At 42.4% G+C, this 14,356-nt stretch overlaps 1 protein-coding gene across 2 annotated transcripts in view; it reads right to left on the bottom strand.

The window, feature by feature from the left end:
* RHEB (Ras homolog, mTORC1 binding) overlaps nt 1-14,356 on the bottom strand; it is a 43,833-nt gene that overhangs the window by 1,010 nt on the left and 28,467 nt on the right. For both annotated transcript variants that reach the window (XM_041752800.1, XM_041752798.1), the window contains exons 3-7: nt 13,853-13,920; nt 6,966-7,048; nt 6,204-6,260; nt 6,043-6,090; nt 5,204-5,285 (exon numbers count right to left, since the gene is read on the bottom strand). In XM_041752800.1, coding sequence (XP_041608734.1) covers nt 5,204-5,285; nt 6,043-6,090; nt 6,204-6,260; nt 6,966-7,048; nt 13,853-13,920 — 338 coding nt within the window. The remainder of the gene's footprint in view (nt 1-5,203; nt 5,286-6,042; nt 6,091-6,203; nt 6,261-6,965; nt 7,049-13,852; nt 13,921-14,356) is intronic.

Genomic DNA, 14,356 nt, shown 5'->3' with positions numbered 1-14,356 from the left:
CTCCTGCAGTCGTGCAATGAGAGAAGCCACCTTTAAGCCACACATGAGGCCCGAGTCGTGTCCCCTCTTCCTCCTGGATCAGTGTCACAGTCTCCAGCATCACACTTAGCCCCGACCTCCTCTTCAATGACCGGTCTCTCTCGATCAAAGCCCCTCAGCCTGTGGGCAAGCCCACGAGCCCCTCACAGAGTCAGGTAGTGTTTGGGGCAGGGAATCCTCTCTTAGGCTGAACACCCTGATTGAGAGTCAAAAAAATGTCCCTGCTCCCAAAAGCTTTGAGGAGCGGCACCTGGATCTTGTCAGTTCCCACAGCCACTTCTCCATCACCCAAAGTCAAGGATCCACCATATCCATCTTCCTCCTCTCCCTTCTCATTCCCCCACCCACCACTTTGATACCCCAAACTCCACAATTCTCAGCTCCACAGCGAACAGCTTCCTTGGTCTGAGGACACTTCTCCTCACTGTCCTCCCTGCCAGGCCTGACCCCACGGCCCACGACCGCTGTCACTATACTTTAGCTCCCTTCTCTACTGGCCATCTGCCTGCTTGGCACCTGCAGCCACAGAGCCAGTGTGGCTCAGCTCACTTGACCTCTGAGCCCTTGGCTCCAGAGGGGACCCTCGGCACCACCCACCTGCACTTCCCTGGTCTAGTCACTCCCCAGATGGAGGTTTCATGCCTTGCCTTTCTCCCAGAATTTCTAAAGCCTCTGCCCCATTCTCACATTCAGCTGGTAACTGTTTTCCAGTTCGCTGGGGAAACACACAGCATTCATAAAAGGACTCTACATACACCATCCTCCACGCTAACCCCCTTCAGTCTGGGCTCACTGGCTCTGGCTCCTTCTCTGATGCCATGGACAAGACACCCCTAATTTAACTATATCCAGCCCCAGGTCCCACCCCTCTTGTCTAATCAAAGCCACTGGCTTCAGCAAGTTTTCCCCCTTTCCCATGATTATACAAATACGTTGTTTAGTTCACTGTACAAAAATGCACAGAAAAATGTTTGGAAAAACACATACCAAACTCTTGCCAAGAAAATATAGTGTGCCTGGAATCTGGCTTTCTAGATAAATCTCAGAATTCTCCTTAGTTAATCCATGTGATATGACTCTGTCCGAGTATATTCTCTTTCATCACACTGTGAAAATACAGCTGCAGGCCTCCACAAGAAAGAAGCCACCAGAACTGCAAATACATCCCATAGTTCAATAATTGAGTGTAGGATTCTCACGGACTTGATCATTTTTTACTACTGAGCACTCTGCTAACAAAATCCCTTGAACTCTGCTTGGGTAAGTAATACAAATGATAAATAAGTTATACTTGAAAAATCATCAATAAAAATTTGAGTTCACACAGACTGGTCTTAGATCACATGACTATTGGTGTGAGGTGTGTATGTGTGTCTTTACTACACAAATTCTCTCCCTACTCTATACGAACGGTAGCAAGCATTCTGGCACCTCTAAGGTAAGGGATTTGAATTACTTAGTTTCTCCCCTTTGGGTTGGGGGAGACTCACCAGGCTTAGGGTTTCCTGATTCCCTTCAGTACATTCCAAGGTCATGTGGGCAGGAGTACAAGACATGCGGCAGAGTGAGGACGATCTAGACACACCTCTGAGATAACTGAGCAGGCTGTCAGTGTCCCAAGGACTGCGTGTCGCTGCTCTATTTATCTGATTTGGGTACAAGGATCTTCTCGTTGTAAAGGATTCACTTCCTGTCTAATGAAGTACCTGCTGATCTGAGAGCCAAACAGACGAGTAGATCACCTCATCTATGAGATTCTCTGGCTTGAGATGTGGGAGGTGGCCATACAGGACCCTTGTCTTCTTTGACATGTTTGGCTAATATCAGATCAATATGCTAAATATATCAAAACCAAAAAGAATCACAGTAGCTGGAATCCTTTAACTCTGAGCCCTCAGCATGATTCATGTTTTATCTGGGTTTTCAGAAAAAACCACGCCACCTTCTAGAGGAAGCACCAAGATGAAAGACTAAACCTACCCAGAACCACATCACAAACCAGAAGCTACAGTGGAGTATGGCATAAGCCAGACAGTGGAGGCCTGTATCTTGAAACGACACGGTAGTGTAATCACACACCTTTAGCAAACCATCATAGGTCGTTGCCAAAAAGATACATTAACTGCCAAAAAGATACATTAACCCAAGGAGGTGGGCCTTCCTAGGCAATGCCTCCTAATCCCACCGGAGGAGGGCCTACAAGCTGTCAGTGCATTTGGGGCTGCTGACAGGAAGATGCGGAGCTGCCAAACACAGAACAGTGGTGCGCGCTCTGTGCAAGGGTCACACGAACAGTGACACAACTCTGCTGCCGCTGACTATTTAAGGACTGCATCCGATAAAATTACTGCATCAGGACCCCCAGACCTTCACCAGAGAGATAGTGAAGTCAGCAAAATAATCAAGATGGCTGGGGCCATTTAACTATACTTCTCCACCTCGAAAAATATTTTTAGGGATCCCTGGGTGGCTCAGCAGTTTAGAGCCTGCCTTTTGCCCAGGGTGTGATCCTGGAGTCCTGGGATGGAGTCCCACATCAGGCTCTCTGCACGGAGCCTGCTTCTCCCTCTGCCTGTAAAGACAGCCTCTCTTTCTCTGTTTCTCTCATGAATAAATAAATAAAATATTAAAAAAAAAGAAAGAAAAATATTTTAAAAAATGAAGTGTAAATTCCATGTAACATTGTATTAGCTTGCAGTGTACAATGTAATGATTGGTATTTGTGTATACTGAGAAATGAGCACCAAGGTAAGTCCAGTTCATATCCACTGCCACAAGGTTACAATTCTTTTTTTCTCCTGGTGAGAACTTCCATGATCTACTCTCTCAACAACTTTCTTTTCTTTTTTTTTTTTTTCTCAACAACTTTCAAATACAAACAAAACCTACACAGTATTGTGTATTACATCCCAGGACTTGCTGATCTTCTAAGTGGAAGTTGTATCTTCTGACCACCTTCAGATCTTTATTATGCAAAATTCCAAGCACATACAAAAATGGAAGGAACTGTACAATAATCATGTAGTGCCACTATCTACAGTCAACAAATGTGAACCTCTCTGCTGTATCTGCTTGCCTTCTCCCAGTCCATTCACCCATCTACCCCCATTTGAAAGTAAGTCACAGACATTATGAAACTTGACCCCTAAATACTTTGGTCTGCATTTCCTAAGAATACAGATATTTTCTTCATGATTCCAATATTATCACTTCCTCAAAGGAAATTAACATTATTTTACTAATATATGCAGAACATAATAAAATCTCTCCAATAGACCAAAAATGTCTTTTATACTAGGGTTTTCAGAACCAGATTCCAATCAAAGTTAACACACAGACTGTAATCCAGTCTGTACCCTTCCCCAGAATGCTTTATTATGCTTCAGTCATGCACGAGGCCTTCCCTTCCCATCCACCGGAAAACATGGTGTAGAGGACAGCGCACCAAATAGAGGTTAGATATAAACTTCAGTCCTAGTTCTTATGCCGCATAAACCGAGTGATCTTATATAAAACTCATTTACTTCTCTCTTTGGATCTCAAACACACTTTCAAAATGAGACAGTGCAACTGAATGATCTTAAGGACAGATTAGACACCCAATAAATGCTTGATTTAATTCCATTAGGAAATGAAGATATTTCTTACTCTCTCAACTCTTGGTATCTGAATTCTTACTACCTGAACTCAGAAGCTGAGCAGAGTCACATGAATCTCTTGTGACCTGGCACATGGGAACCAATCACACAGATTTAATATTCCTCATTATTATTATTATTTTTAAAAGATTTTATTTACTCAGGAGAGATACAGAGTGAGAGAGAGAGAGAGAGAGAGAGAGAGAGGCAGAGGGAGAAGCAGGCTCCATGCAGGGAGCCCAACATGGGACTCGATCCCAGGTCTCCAGGATCAGGCCTGGGCTGCAGGTGGTGCTAAATCGCTGTGCCACCGGGGCTGCCCAATATTCCTCATTATTATCTGAACCCAGGGACAAAGGGATGTGACTGCCAAGGGGTACCTGGGTTGACTGAGAACCTGGCAGACAGGCATGCCCATAGCATCTGCCATGCAGGACATTATGGAGAATAGAGGTAAATGACATATCTTGGATTTTGCGATGAATTGAGGGGGATGAGAGGATGAGAGAAAAGGACCTTGAGAGCCAGGGGAAAAGTGGCTGAGGTGGGGAGAGTGGGCCTCCATCCTTACCCAGAAGGTACCAGTCACCCTGACTGAACAGTTTCCTCACACACTCGAACACCAGCTACTCTGATTTGAGGATCAAACAAGAGAATATGTGGAAAATACTTTATTTATTTATTTTTTTGGAAAATACTTTAAAGACTGTAAAGCACTGCATGGATATAAGTGGTGAGTCAGAGAGAGGACAGCTGAGGCTGGAGGTGGCCTGAGGGGAGGGCACACTCGGCCAGTGCCCCCAGTGGGGAAGGCGGCGGGATGAGCACCAGTGTCACCCACCCTCCATGTTGCTAAGGGCTTTGAGCCTGTTCTCTAGACAACAGGCAACCCACTGACAGTCCTAGCAGAGGGTGATGCCACCTGATGCGCAGCTTTAACGAGTTTAGTGGCAGTGCAGAAACAGGAGAGAGAAGACAGAGGCAGGAGGGGAGGCTGGCCATGTGAGGCCTCCACAGATAAAGCCAACAGCCTTCCCGGGGGGTGCTCTTGCAGGAACATCTGCAGGGCTGACGTGGGCACAGATGCCTGCAACATGGTTCTTAATAGTTTCAATGGTACAAACAATATATATATGGCATCCGTTTCATCCCACAGAGAAAAGGGGCTTTGGTGCCGGCACAGAACTATTGCCAAAGCGATGGAAGATCATTCTCCTTTCTTTTCTATGCCTGGACTTATTTCTGTGCCAGCCTTTAATACAAAACAAAAATAATAATATACATTCACAAAGCAGCATTTCCTTTACTCCCAACTTCTGTTTATCCTATAAATATTCCAGATCCCATTGTAAGCAGGATCTTGATGGCATCTCAAAGGCCAACTCTGAGATGGTGGAAGGAAGGACATAGGTGAGGTGGGACAGAAGGACACAGATGAGGTGGAGCAGGTGGGGCACAGCTGCCTGAGGCGACACAGGCCCAGAGCTGACAGAGGCAGCACAAGAGGAGTTCTACACAATATGTACCTGATTTTCTTTAGCAGAAGATTCCAAAAAGGCGGCGTTCCAAGACTCTGCTAACGCTTTCCCTTCTTCATAACTGATCACCCTAGAGGAAAAAGAAAATTCTAATTAAAGGACTGTATTCTCTTTTTAGGAAAACATCTGTAAATATTAGTGAACCAGGCTCCACTTTTATCATTTTTTTTCCTTGCAAAGCAGAAAAATGCTCTCTGCTCATTATCATCATCCAGCGTGGACCATAGAGGGGCACTTTAACAAGGGCTGGGTTGGGGAACGGGACAGATGTGGCCTTATGGCGTTACCCATGCTCCGGCAGGCCCTCAGCTCAGAGAACACAACTGTGCTTCCAGCACACTGTGACACAGACTGTTTCATAGTGTGGAGTGGGGGTTGTCAGCACCTGAGGACCAGACAGTTGTGAAGGGGCCCTCGGCCCAATGCTGCTGTGCATCCTCCTCTCCAGCGGGGACTCCACAGCAGCAAGGGCCTTGCTCCCGCTCAAGTATCTAATCCTCACCGCGGGACTCAGAAACTGTTTGTTGAATATATGAGTGCCTCTGTGATCTCTTTAGGCCACTTTACACAAAATGGCAGAAGATAATTTCCTACCACATTTGCTCCCTCTTTTCTAGAGGAAACACTTGTCAGGGTGGGTGAGGTTTTATATTGCAGTTTTGCTTCTGCTTGGGTACAACAATCAATCACCACCACATTTCTGAACATGGACATGTTACATCTAAGAATAGTCTTACCATGAGAACAATAATTACAAAAGATACTGCAGTGCCTAGACCATTTCAGACTTGATTTTATAAATCAGTAATTATTCAGAAGTTACATACCTTTCCATATGTAGGTCTTTCTTATTCCCAACCAACATAATAGGTATTCTAGTAATGTAAGACAAAAAAGCCAAAGGAAACTAGTCAGTGCCAGATCTCATTGTTCAGAAGACACAAGTATAATGAGCATATCTAACAAAAGAGAAACTATTACTACTTACTGCACTTTCCCCACCATGTCCAACAATTTGCCATGAATAACTTTAATCACTTCAAAACTGTAAAAGAGAAGCATGAAATCAGACATCCATCTTAGTGTTGGTGTTTTTAAATGTTTCTTACATAATGTTTCTCGTGGGAAAAATACATAATGTCACTGGCTTACCATTTTAATATAAAATAAACTGAAAAAAAAAAAAACTGAACACAAAGAATTCCTTAATTTTTTTCCTACAAATCATTTTTCACATGTGTATGTATCTGACACTGAGTAACCTTACCAAGACTATTCAAAATGAAATAGGTGCAATATTAAATGGGAAAGTCTAACACTTGGTTGACAAACCATATAAACACAAATTTTAATCTCTGAATAGACATTTGTAGAATGTTCTTTACCTAGAGGGCCCTAGCAGTCAGCCTGTGTTCCATATTAATATGGTGAAAAACACACAAAAAGCAAATCAATTTATGTAATTCCCATTTCCATTAGCAGAAAAGCTCAGATCATGTCAAATCACTATTTATCTAGGCAGCTGGAGGTAAGAAATAGAGTTTTTACTCAATCAGTGTAAGAGAGCATCTACTGGGATATCTTTTTTCCCTTAACAACCTGTTTGCTCCATAAGACAACATAATGAAAAACATTTAGCTTGGTAAGTCAGATTGTTACTATAACCAATTCCATCACGGTCCTTTAAAAAGAATGAGTGTCTTTCATGCGGAGCAAATAAACTCAAGCAAGCAGGAAGAGGGAGTCCTACCTTTTGATTGATGTAACAGAATACACAAGAATATAACCATTAATATCTATGGAGTATGTCTGAGGAAAGATGGAGTATTCATCCTGTGGGAGAAAAAATAATTCTATTTGAGTAAAATTCTTCATGCAGCATAACAAGCAATCTGTACCCCAAAGTTCTTCACACATGACCTGGTCAAAGAGATCAAAGTAAACAAAAAGTGGATTACATTTTCTTCCAGAAACACAGCCTATACACTTAAGACTTAAGTGTATAGGCTGGTTTGGAGCTGACAATTGTTTTCAGCCAACATGTGAAAATGACTGGCTATTCTAAGACCTTTGGGGAGAGGGCTGATAATTTCTGCAATTCCTGGTGAAAGAGGATGGAAGGAATGACAAGACAACAGGTCCTGTGATCTTACAGGAGGAGAAGAGCTATAGCAGTTCTTTTAAGGTTCTAAGTCTAGAACCTTAGATCTCACGGAAAATTCACCAGTGCTTCTGTTTTTTTCCATAAATCTGTATTCTCCTATCTGAAATTGTTATATCCTTACCAAACTCATTCTCTGCAAGTGAGTCACAATGGCCCAAGGGCCAGTCTATTGGTCACTAGTGGGTTACCCCCAGCACTTGAGAGCGCAAGAAGAGGCGACAGAATCAAAAAGGTAAAGTCAGTGTACCCAGACTTCTGGGGATCAAATCAGTTATTTATTGAGCAACGTTAGGTATTAAAAACAAAGGTACACATTACATAACACATCAGTACCCAGTTTCATAAAGCAGCTTTAGGAAACTCAAAACTCGGCTTCAGATACAGAATTATTGAAGTATACAAAAGGAATACTATCAGTGCGGTTCCTTATAACATGCCACAGCCTGGTACGAAACATTTTATTCTCCCTTGAAATATAATTGTTGGACTCCTGGGTGGCTCAGTGGTTTAGGGTCTGCCTTCAGCTCAGGGCGTGATCCTGGGGGCAGGGAGGGAGATCTCCTTGGGGAGCTTGTTTCTCCCTCTGCCTATGTCTCTGCTTCTCTCTGTGTCTCATAAATAAATAAAATCTTAAAAAAATAAAAATAAAAAAGAAATATAATTGTCAACATACCATGTAGCCCAAGCACTATTCTATTTTTTTTTTTTTTTTTAATTTATGATAGTCACAGAGAGAGAGAGAGAGAGAGAGGCAGAGACACAGGCAGAGGGAGAAGCAGGCTCCATGCACCGGGAGCCTGACGTGGGATTCGATCCCGGGTCTCCAGGATCGCGCCCTGGGCCAAAGGCAGGCGCCAAACCGCTGCGCCACCCAGGGATCCCCCAAGCACTATTCTAAACAATCAGGTCACATCATCATTATATTAAGTAACTGTCTCTATTAACTTTGCAATTCCACAGTATGGTTACAACTAATGCTTATGAGTGCCCTGATTTACTGCCCCAAATTATTACTATCTACCATAGCAAAGTGTCTTTAAAAAATAAAAATCAAAGAGAAATTAAGTATTACTATCAGCTCTTTGATATCAGTAATAATCATTCATCAGAAGGTAGCATTTCTACATCTTAGAGCTCACTACTACACATGCAAAATAAAACCTTTGTTTTCATTATCAGTTTCCTTATTAGTTTCATTAAGTTGAGTTCTTTTGAGAACACATTTTTGCTAATGGAATGAGAGGTCTTTCTACCCAGATTAAGAACAAAATTCCAAATGATTTTAGTCACACCAGCTGAGCTACAGTAGATCTCGAGTTCAAATCACCTTTTCCATGAAGAGAAGACATGGAAGTAAAGAAATGAGTCATCATATTTCAGAGGCATGGTGCAAACCACTGCTAGTTAGAAAGTATCATGCAGGGAAAGCTTCCCCAGCTCTTAGAGCAACCAAAAAGGAAAAAATTCCTAGGAATAAACTCAAGAAAAGTGTACGATCCATCTGAGGAAAATCTTAAAATACTCCCAAGAGATCAAATGGAGTGAACAGAACAGTGAGTCATGGTCCTCAGCAAGACGGTGCAGCTCTTCAAAGTCTCCCCTGATCCATCCTAAATTAACATATAAATGTAAAGAATCCTGATAAAAAGTATATTTTCTGAGAAAGAGCAATTGTAGACGCAGCTGGGTGAAACCATAAAGCTACTTATTTAAATTAAAAGAAGTATCTACTAGTTCATGAGTGAAGTGGACTGAAAAACCTACGAAGACCCACAGAGCCGGGAATTAGGTAAATGCTAGTATTGGCGTTTCAGCTCAGTAAGGGTAAAAGTAACCCTCCAACAAAGCTGGCCAGGGAGCAAAAGCAGAAGCATCTAGGGGGTGAATGAATGGCTAAGCTGGATCTCTAGATCCCACTTGAGCAAAAATGTATTCCAGAAGAATTAAAAATTTAAAGATTAAAAACGGAAACCATATGCAGAGCAGATGGGAGTATTTTTTAAGAATAGTATCAGGTGAAAAGAGATTAATCAATTCAATGATGTGAAAATGAGAATGTTCTTCATGCTAAACCCCTTTCAAACAAAACCACAGACTGAATACAAACCCAAACCTTGCAGCTCACATCACATAAAATGCAGATTTTCTTCACATCAATAAGGGGGTCTCTCAAACCAAGAAGCTAAGACCATCCGTCCGAGAAAGAAAGGGCAAAATGGGATCCCTGGGTGGCGCAGAGGTTTGGTGCCTGCCTTTGGCCCAGGGCGCGATCCTGGAGACCCAGTATCGAATCCCACATTGGGCTCCCGGTGCATGGAGCCTGCTTCTCCCTCTGCCTGTGTCTCTGCCTCTCTCTCTCTCTCTGTGACTATCATAAGTAAAAAAAAAAAAAGAAAGAAAGAAAGGGCAAAGCACACAGACAGGATAATTCTCAGGAAAGGAAATACAAATGTCCTCCAACAGGAAAATACACTCAAACTCCTTCATGCGGAGAAAAATAGTTATCACAATTCTTCCGGGATACTCTGTTCACCTAGTAGATTGGCAAGTAAGAAGAGATTTAATAAAATGTGATGCTGATGAGCTTGCAAAGCATCGGGCACTTGCTCCCTCCCAATGAGAATGTAAACCATGGGCCTAAAATGCAGCAATCCTGCCGCCAGAATGTGTTCTTGCGCACACGCACACTCACGGTCTATATTGACACGAGACCCTGATCACAGTGCTGCTGGCAGCAGCAAGACTGCAAACCACCTGCATGCTATATCCCAACAACAATATACTATGCAGCCGTGGGGAGGAGACAGCAGCCATATGCATGGCTATGGAATCACCTCCAAGATGGAGATCTGGAGATAGTTTCTTCTTGTTGTAAAAAAGAAAAAAAAAAAAAAAAAAAAAACACCCTACACCTATATGTTCATGTTGAGAACATCTGGGAAGCACATGCTAGAAACTAGTGATGGGGCTGCTCTCGGAGGGGTGAAGTAATGCAGCCAGAGTGGCAGAGACCAAAGTTTTTATCTTTTTGTGCTGTTTTATGTCTGTCACATGTATATATATTACTGTTTTGAAACAACAGAACTTGAGTAATACTTTTTTTTTTAAAGGATCTGACGTTATAAAGATGACTGCCACTGAATCACCTTGTCACTGAGTCCACTTAAATTACGCCCAAACAAAATCTTCCATGCAAACTAAAAATCTTCAATTTGTATTTCACCATGTTCATCATCTTCCCTTGATGGGCAATGAAACCAACTACGATATAAACTATAAGTAAATAGTACCTGCCATTACACTGTTGCTAGTTTTACTCCTAAAATGTGGACACCAGTAAACAAATGTGCTCCGGATGGCAGTGCCAAATCTGTCCTTCCTTCATCATCTCCCCCTACTGCTGATGGGACCCAGCCCACTGGAACCCAATTTTCTTTCTTTCTTCCTTTTATTTTTTTTTAAAGACTTTATTTATTTATTCATGAAAGACACAGAGAGAGGTAGAGACACAGGCAGAGGGAGAAGCAGGCTCCATGCAGGGAGCCCGACATGGGACTCGATCCCGGGTCTCCAGGATCACGCCCTGGGCCGAAGACGGTGCTAAACCGCTGAGCCACTAGGGCTGCCCGGAACCCAATTTTCAAAACAGCTCTTGGAGCAGCTGTAAATGTGCCATCTCACCCAGGTGCTACCAAGCGAGGTGTATGTGGGACTACAGAACCACGGCAAAAGGAAATGCGCATGTCCTCAAATCACGAATATGAACATAACCATGGTTTCCCAACTGAATGCAGCCTCAAAAAACTACTAGCTGCAATGGGAACAAATTATTCAAGGGAGCTGAATTCAGATATATTCTGTGCAAAAAAATCTCTAAATATTCTTATTTGGCAGTAATAGAATCCAAAGGAGCAAGATGAGCAGAGCTAGTGATGGACCTTGCTCTTGCCTGCCCTCACATCATACACTCACTCCTCAAGATCTCTGATCTTTCTGGAGTCATTCTTTGTACATTTGGGCTTTGGAGCAAAACACCACCCCAAAGCAATGTATCTTCTATTTTTTTTAAGACTTTATTTATTTATTCATGACAGACAGAAAGAGAGGCAGAGAGACATAGGCAGAGGGAGAAGCAGGCTCCCCTCCCCATCCAGCCTGATGTGGACCTCAATCCCAGGACCCTGGGATCATGCCCTGGGCCAAAGGCAGACGCTCAACCACTGAGCCATCCAGGTGCCCCTGTATCTTCTATTTTGATAAGGAGTACACATAAAGAAATTTCCTCTCAGACAAATGTTTCAAGAACAGTTCTACTCCAAGTATAAGAGACACTGGCACTACTCTCATTCAGGGTCTTGTCAAAAGCAACTGAGCCACCATGCTAGGCACTGCTCTGGTCTTAGGAGTATTAAAGATCTGCAAATAAGGACCAAATCCTTTTTTTTTTTTTTTTTTCCAAATCCTCTTGAAGCTCACACATCTCCTCAAAATCATGGAACAATCCTGTGAAGGCAGGCACTACTTCACCACCAGTTCACAGATGAAGAATCTGAGGCACAGAAAGGTTCAGAATTTTCTCAAGGTCACCAGGTTTAAAACAACAACAACAACAACAAAAAACCCCACACCAGGATTCAAGCCCTGGCAGCTTGACTGCAGAGCCCAGGTTCCAAATGACTATGAAATACTGGTTCTCCTTCTGGCCTACTACAAAATGTATTTCTACAGTCATATTATATGAAAGTGGTTTGCCAGTTTATATCCTCATCCCCACTTTTCAGAAGCTTAATGAAAATTCAAAAGGAAGATATAAAAAGCAAACCAAAATCTTGGTAATGTCAGAAGCCCACTATGGACCATGTGGCCATATTTCTTCACCCAGGACATTATCACTTAACACCTTCTGTCCCAGCGTAATTATTACTAGAGCTCCCTTCACTCTTAAAAGTTTCTTATTTTAGGCAATAAATTACAGTCACCTTAACCAAAAAAGATACAAACTCTGAGAATCCAATACAGTGTCTTACAGCAGACACTCTTCTATAGTAACTTCTAAGTTTGTTCTCTACATCCTTACTCCCCTATGGAGACTTCTATTGCTCCCCTTGTTCCTTTAAGCTCCAAAAGGAACAGCTCCTTCTGTCACCAGATGACAGGCATCCTGCAGAGTAAAAGCCTAGGATGGCTCTACTCTAAGACAACCACCATGAGGTCTGATGATGAAAGCCTATTATACCCACCACCAGGGGGGCATGTGTAGGGTGAATGAGGGAGTTATGTGGTGTATCTATGATATACACATCTTTTTTTTTCTTTGAAGTTTCCAGAATTAAAACTCCAAGGTTTCTTCAGTGTTCAAATCACTCAATACAGCTATTTTCTTGCTTCACTAAGGGGCTACACTTTGCTTCTACATTCACTTCAAGACATAAAGCAGAGGGAGGGGCAGCCCGGGTGGCTCAGCAGTTTAGTGCTGCCTTCAGCCCAGGGCGTGATCCTGGGAACCTGGGATGGAGTCCCACGTCAGGCTCCCTGCATGGAGCCTGCTTCTCCCTCTGCCTATCTCTCTTTCTCTCTCTGTGTCTCTCATGAATAAATAAATACAATCTTAAAAAAAAAAAAAAAAGAGGGAGTTCATCCCAAACCCATAAGACAGGCCACACTATTCTAGTCCTATTTCAATCCCCTTAGGTTCCAGAAGAAAAGCCTCCATTTTACATGGTAGACCAGATTACACTATACTCACCCTCCTGCTAGTCTGATCCTTTGTCAATTGTAAGATTCAAGGCAGGACTTCCCAGCCTCTTTACACTCCCCACATTCCAGCAACTGTTTAACAGATTCAGCCCAACAGGACGGTTCCTAGTAAAAGCTGGACTGGGTGCCATGGGAATGGGGAAGTTCAGCCATCAGGGTTAAGGTGTTTCTTTGTACTCAAGTTTTCTGAAAGACCACTGCTTCCAGTCAATTCCCCTGGTCACCCATTCCTCAAATACCCACTACACTAACACTAACCTGTGTGTGTGTGTGTGTGTGTGTGTTATTTAATCTTTGGCAATTACCTACTGTCTATAAATCAAATCAACACTCCTTAATCTAGTAATCAAGTGGCCCATCTGTAAACCAGCTCATTTCTTTCCTATACCTTTGTCATGCCTTTCCCCTGGAAAATACTTTCTTTTGTCTTGATGAGATATTAGAAAGGGAGAAATAGCACTAATATAATTCTGATGTAGAACGCAAGTTTAGAAAACAGAAGGATGCTATCCTACAATAAATATGAGTATATTTCACACAATTCTAAAGTAGAAGTTAATGATTTGGCAAAATTGCCATAAATGTCTTAGTAGACAGCCTGTTACTATTCAGTCACACAAAAACCATGAGGGTTTTCCTTGGCATGGCTGTTGTGCTGGAGTATTGATGGCAGAGCCAGGTCTGCCAGGAGATTGCGAGACATGACAGAGACTTACTTGCCCGGCTGTGTCGACAAGTTGAAGATGATATTCTTGTCCATTGACTGTGATCAATTTTGTGAAAGCTACAGGGAAAAAGGGAATTAAATATTAGTTTAAAAAGTGGACTTTAGATCATTTAAAGCTTGAAGACTGAAGACCAATTAGCATAGTTCCTAATAATTTCATACAACGATCCTATTAAACAAAATGGAACAGATCACCCTGAGTTTACAGATTCTTCCTCCCATCCATTATTTAACTAAGAAATATTGGCTGACTGATGAAAATCAAGGTTCAGTACGCCTTGACCCTTTTTCAAAGGAACTGAAATTAGGCAAAAACTCATCTATAAAAGTCACTAGAGTGTTGTATCTGTGGTGACGCCTTCCTCTAAATATATGACATCAAGTTTCAACTCTAGAATGAACCCAAAGCACAAGCCTTTTCATTAATTTATAGGAAATCTGGTGTCAAGAGCACAAAGAGCTAATATTAACTAAAAAGTGTTAAGAACTTTCA

The sequence above is a fragment of the Vulpes lagopus genome, chromosome 4 (assembly GCF_018345385.1).
Source record: "Vulpes lagopus strain Blue_001 chromosome 4, ASM1834538v1, whole genome shotgun sequence".
Classification (NCBI taxonomy): domain Eukaryota; kingdom Metazoa; phylum Chordata; class Mammalia; order Carnivora; family Canidae; genus Vulpes; species Vulpes lagopus.
The sequence above is the reverse complement of the archived record's forward strand: the minus strand, read 5'-3'. Positions and strand labels throughout refer to the sequence as shown.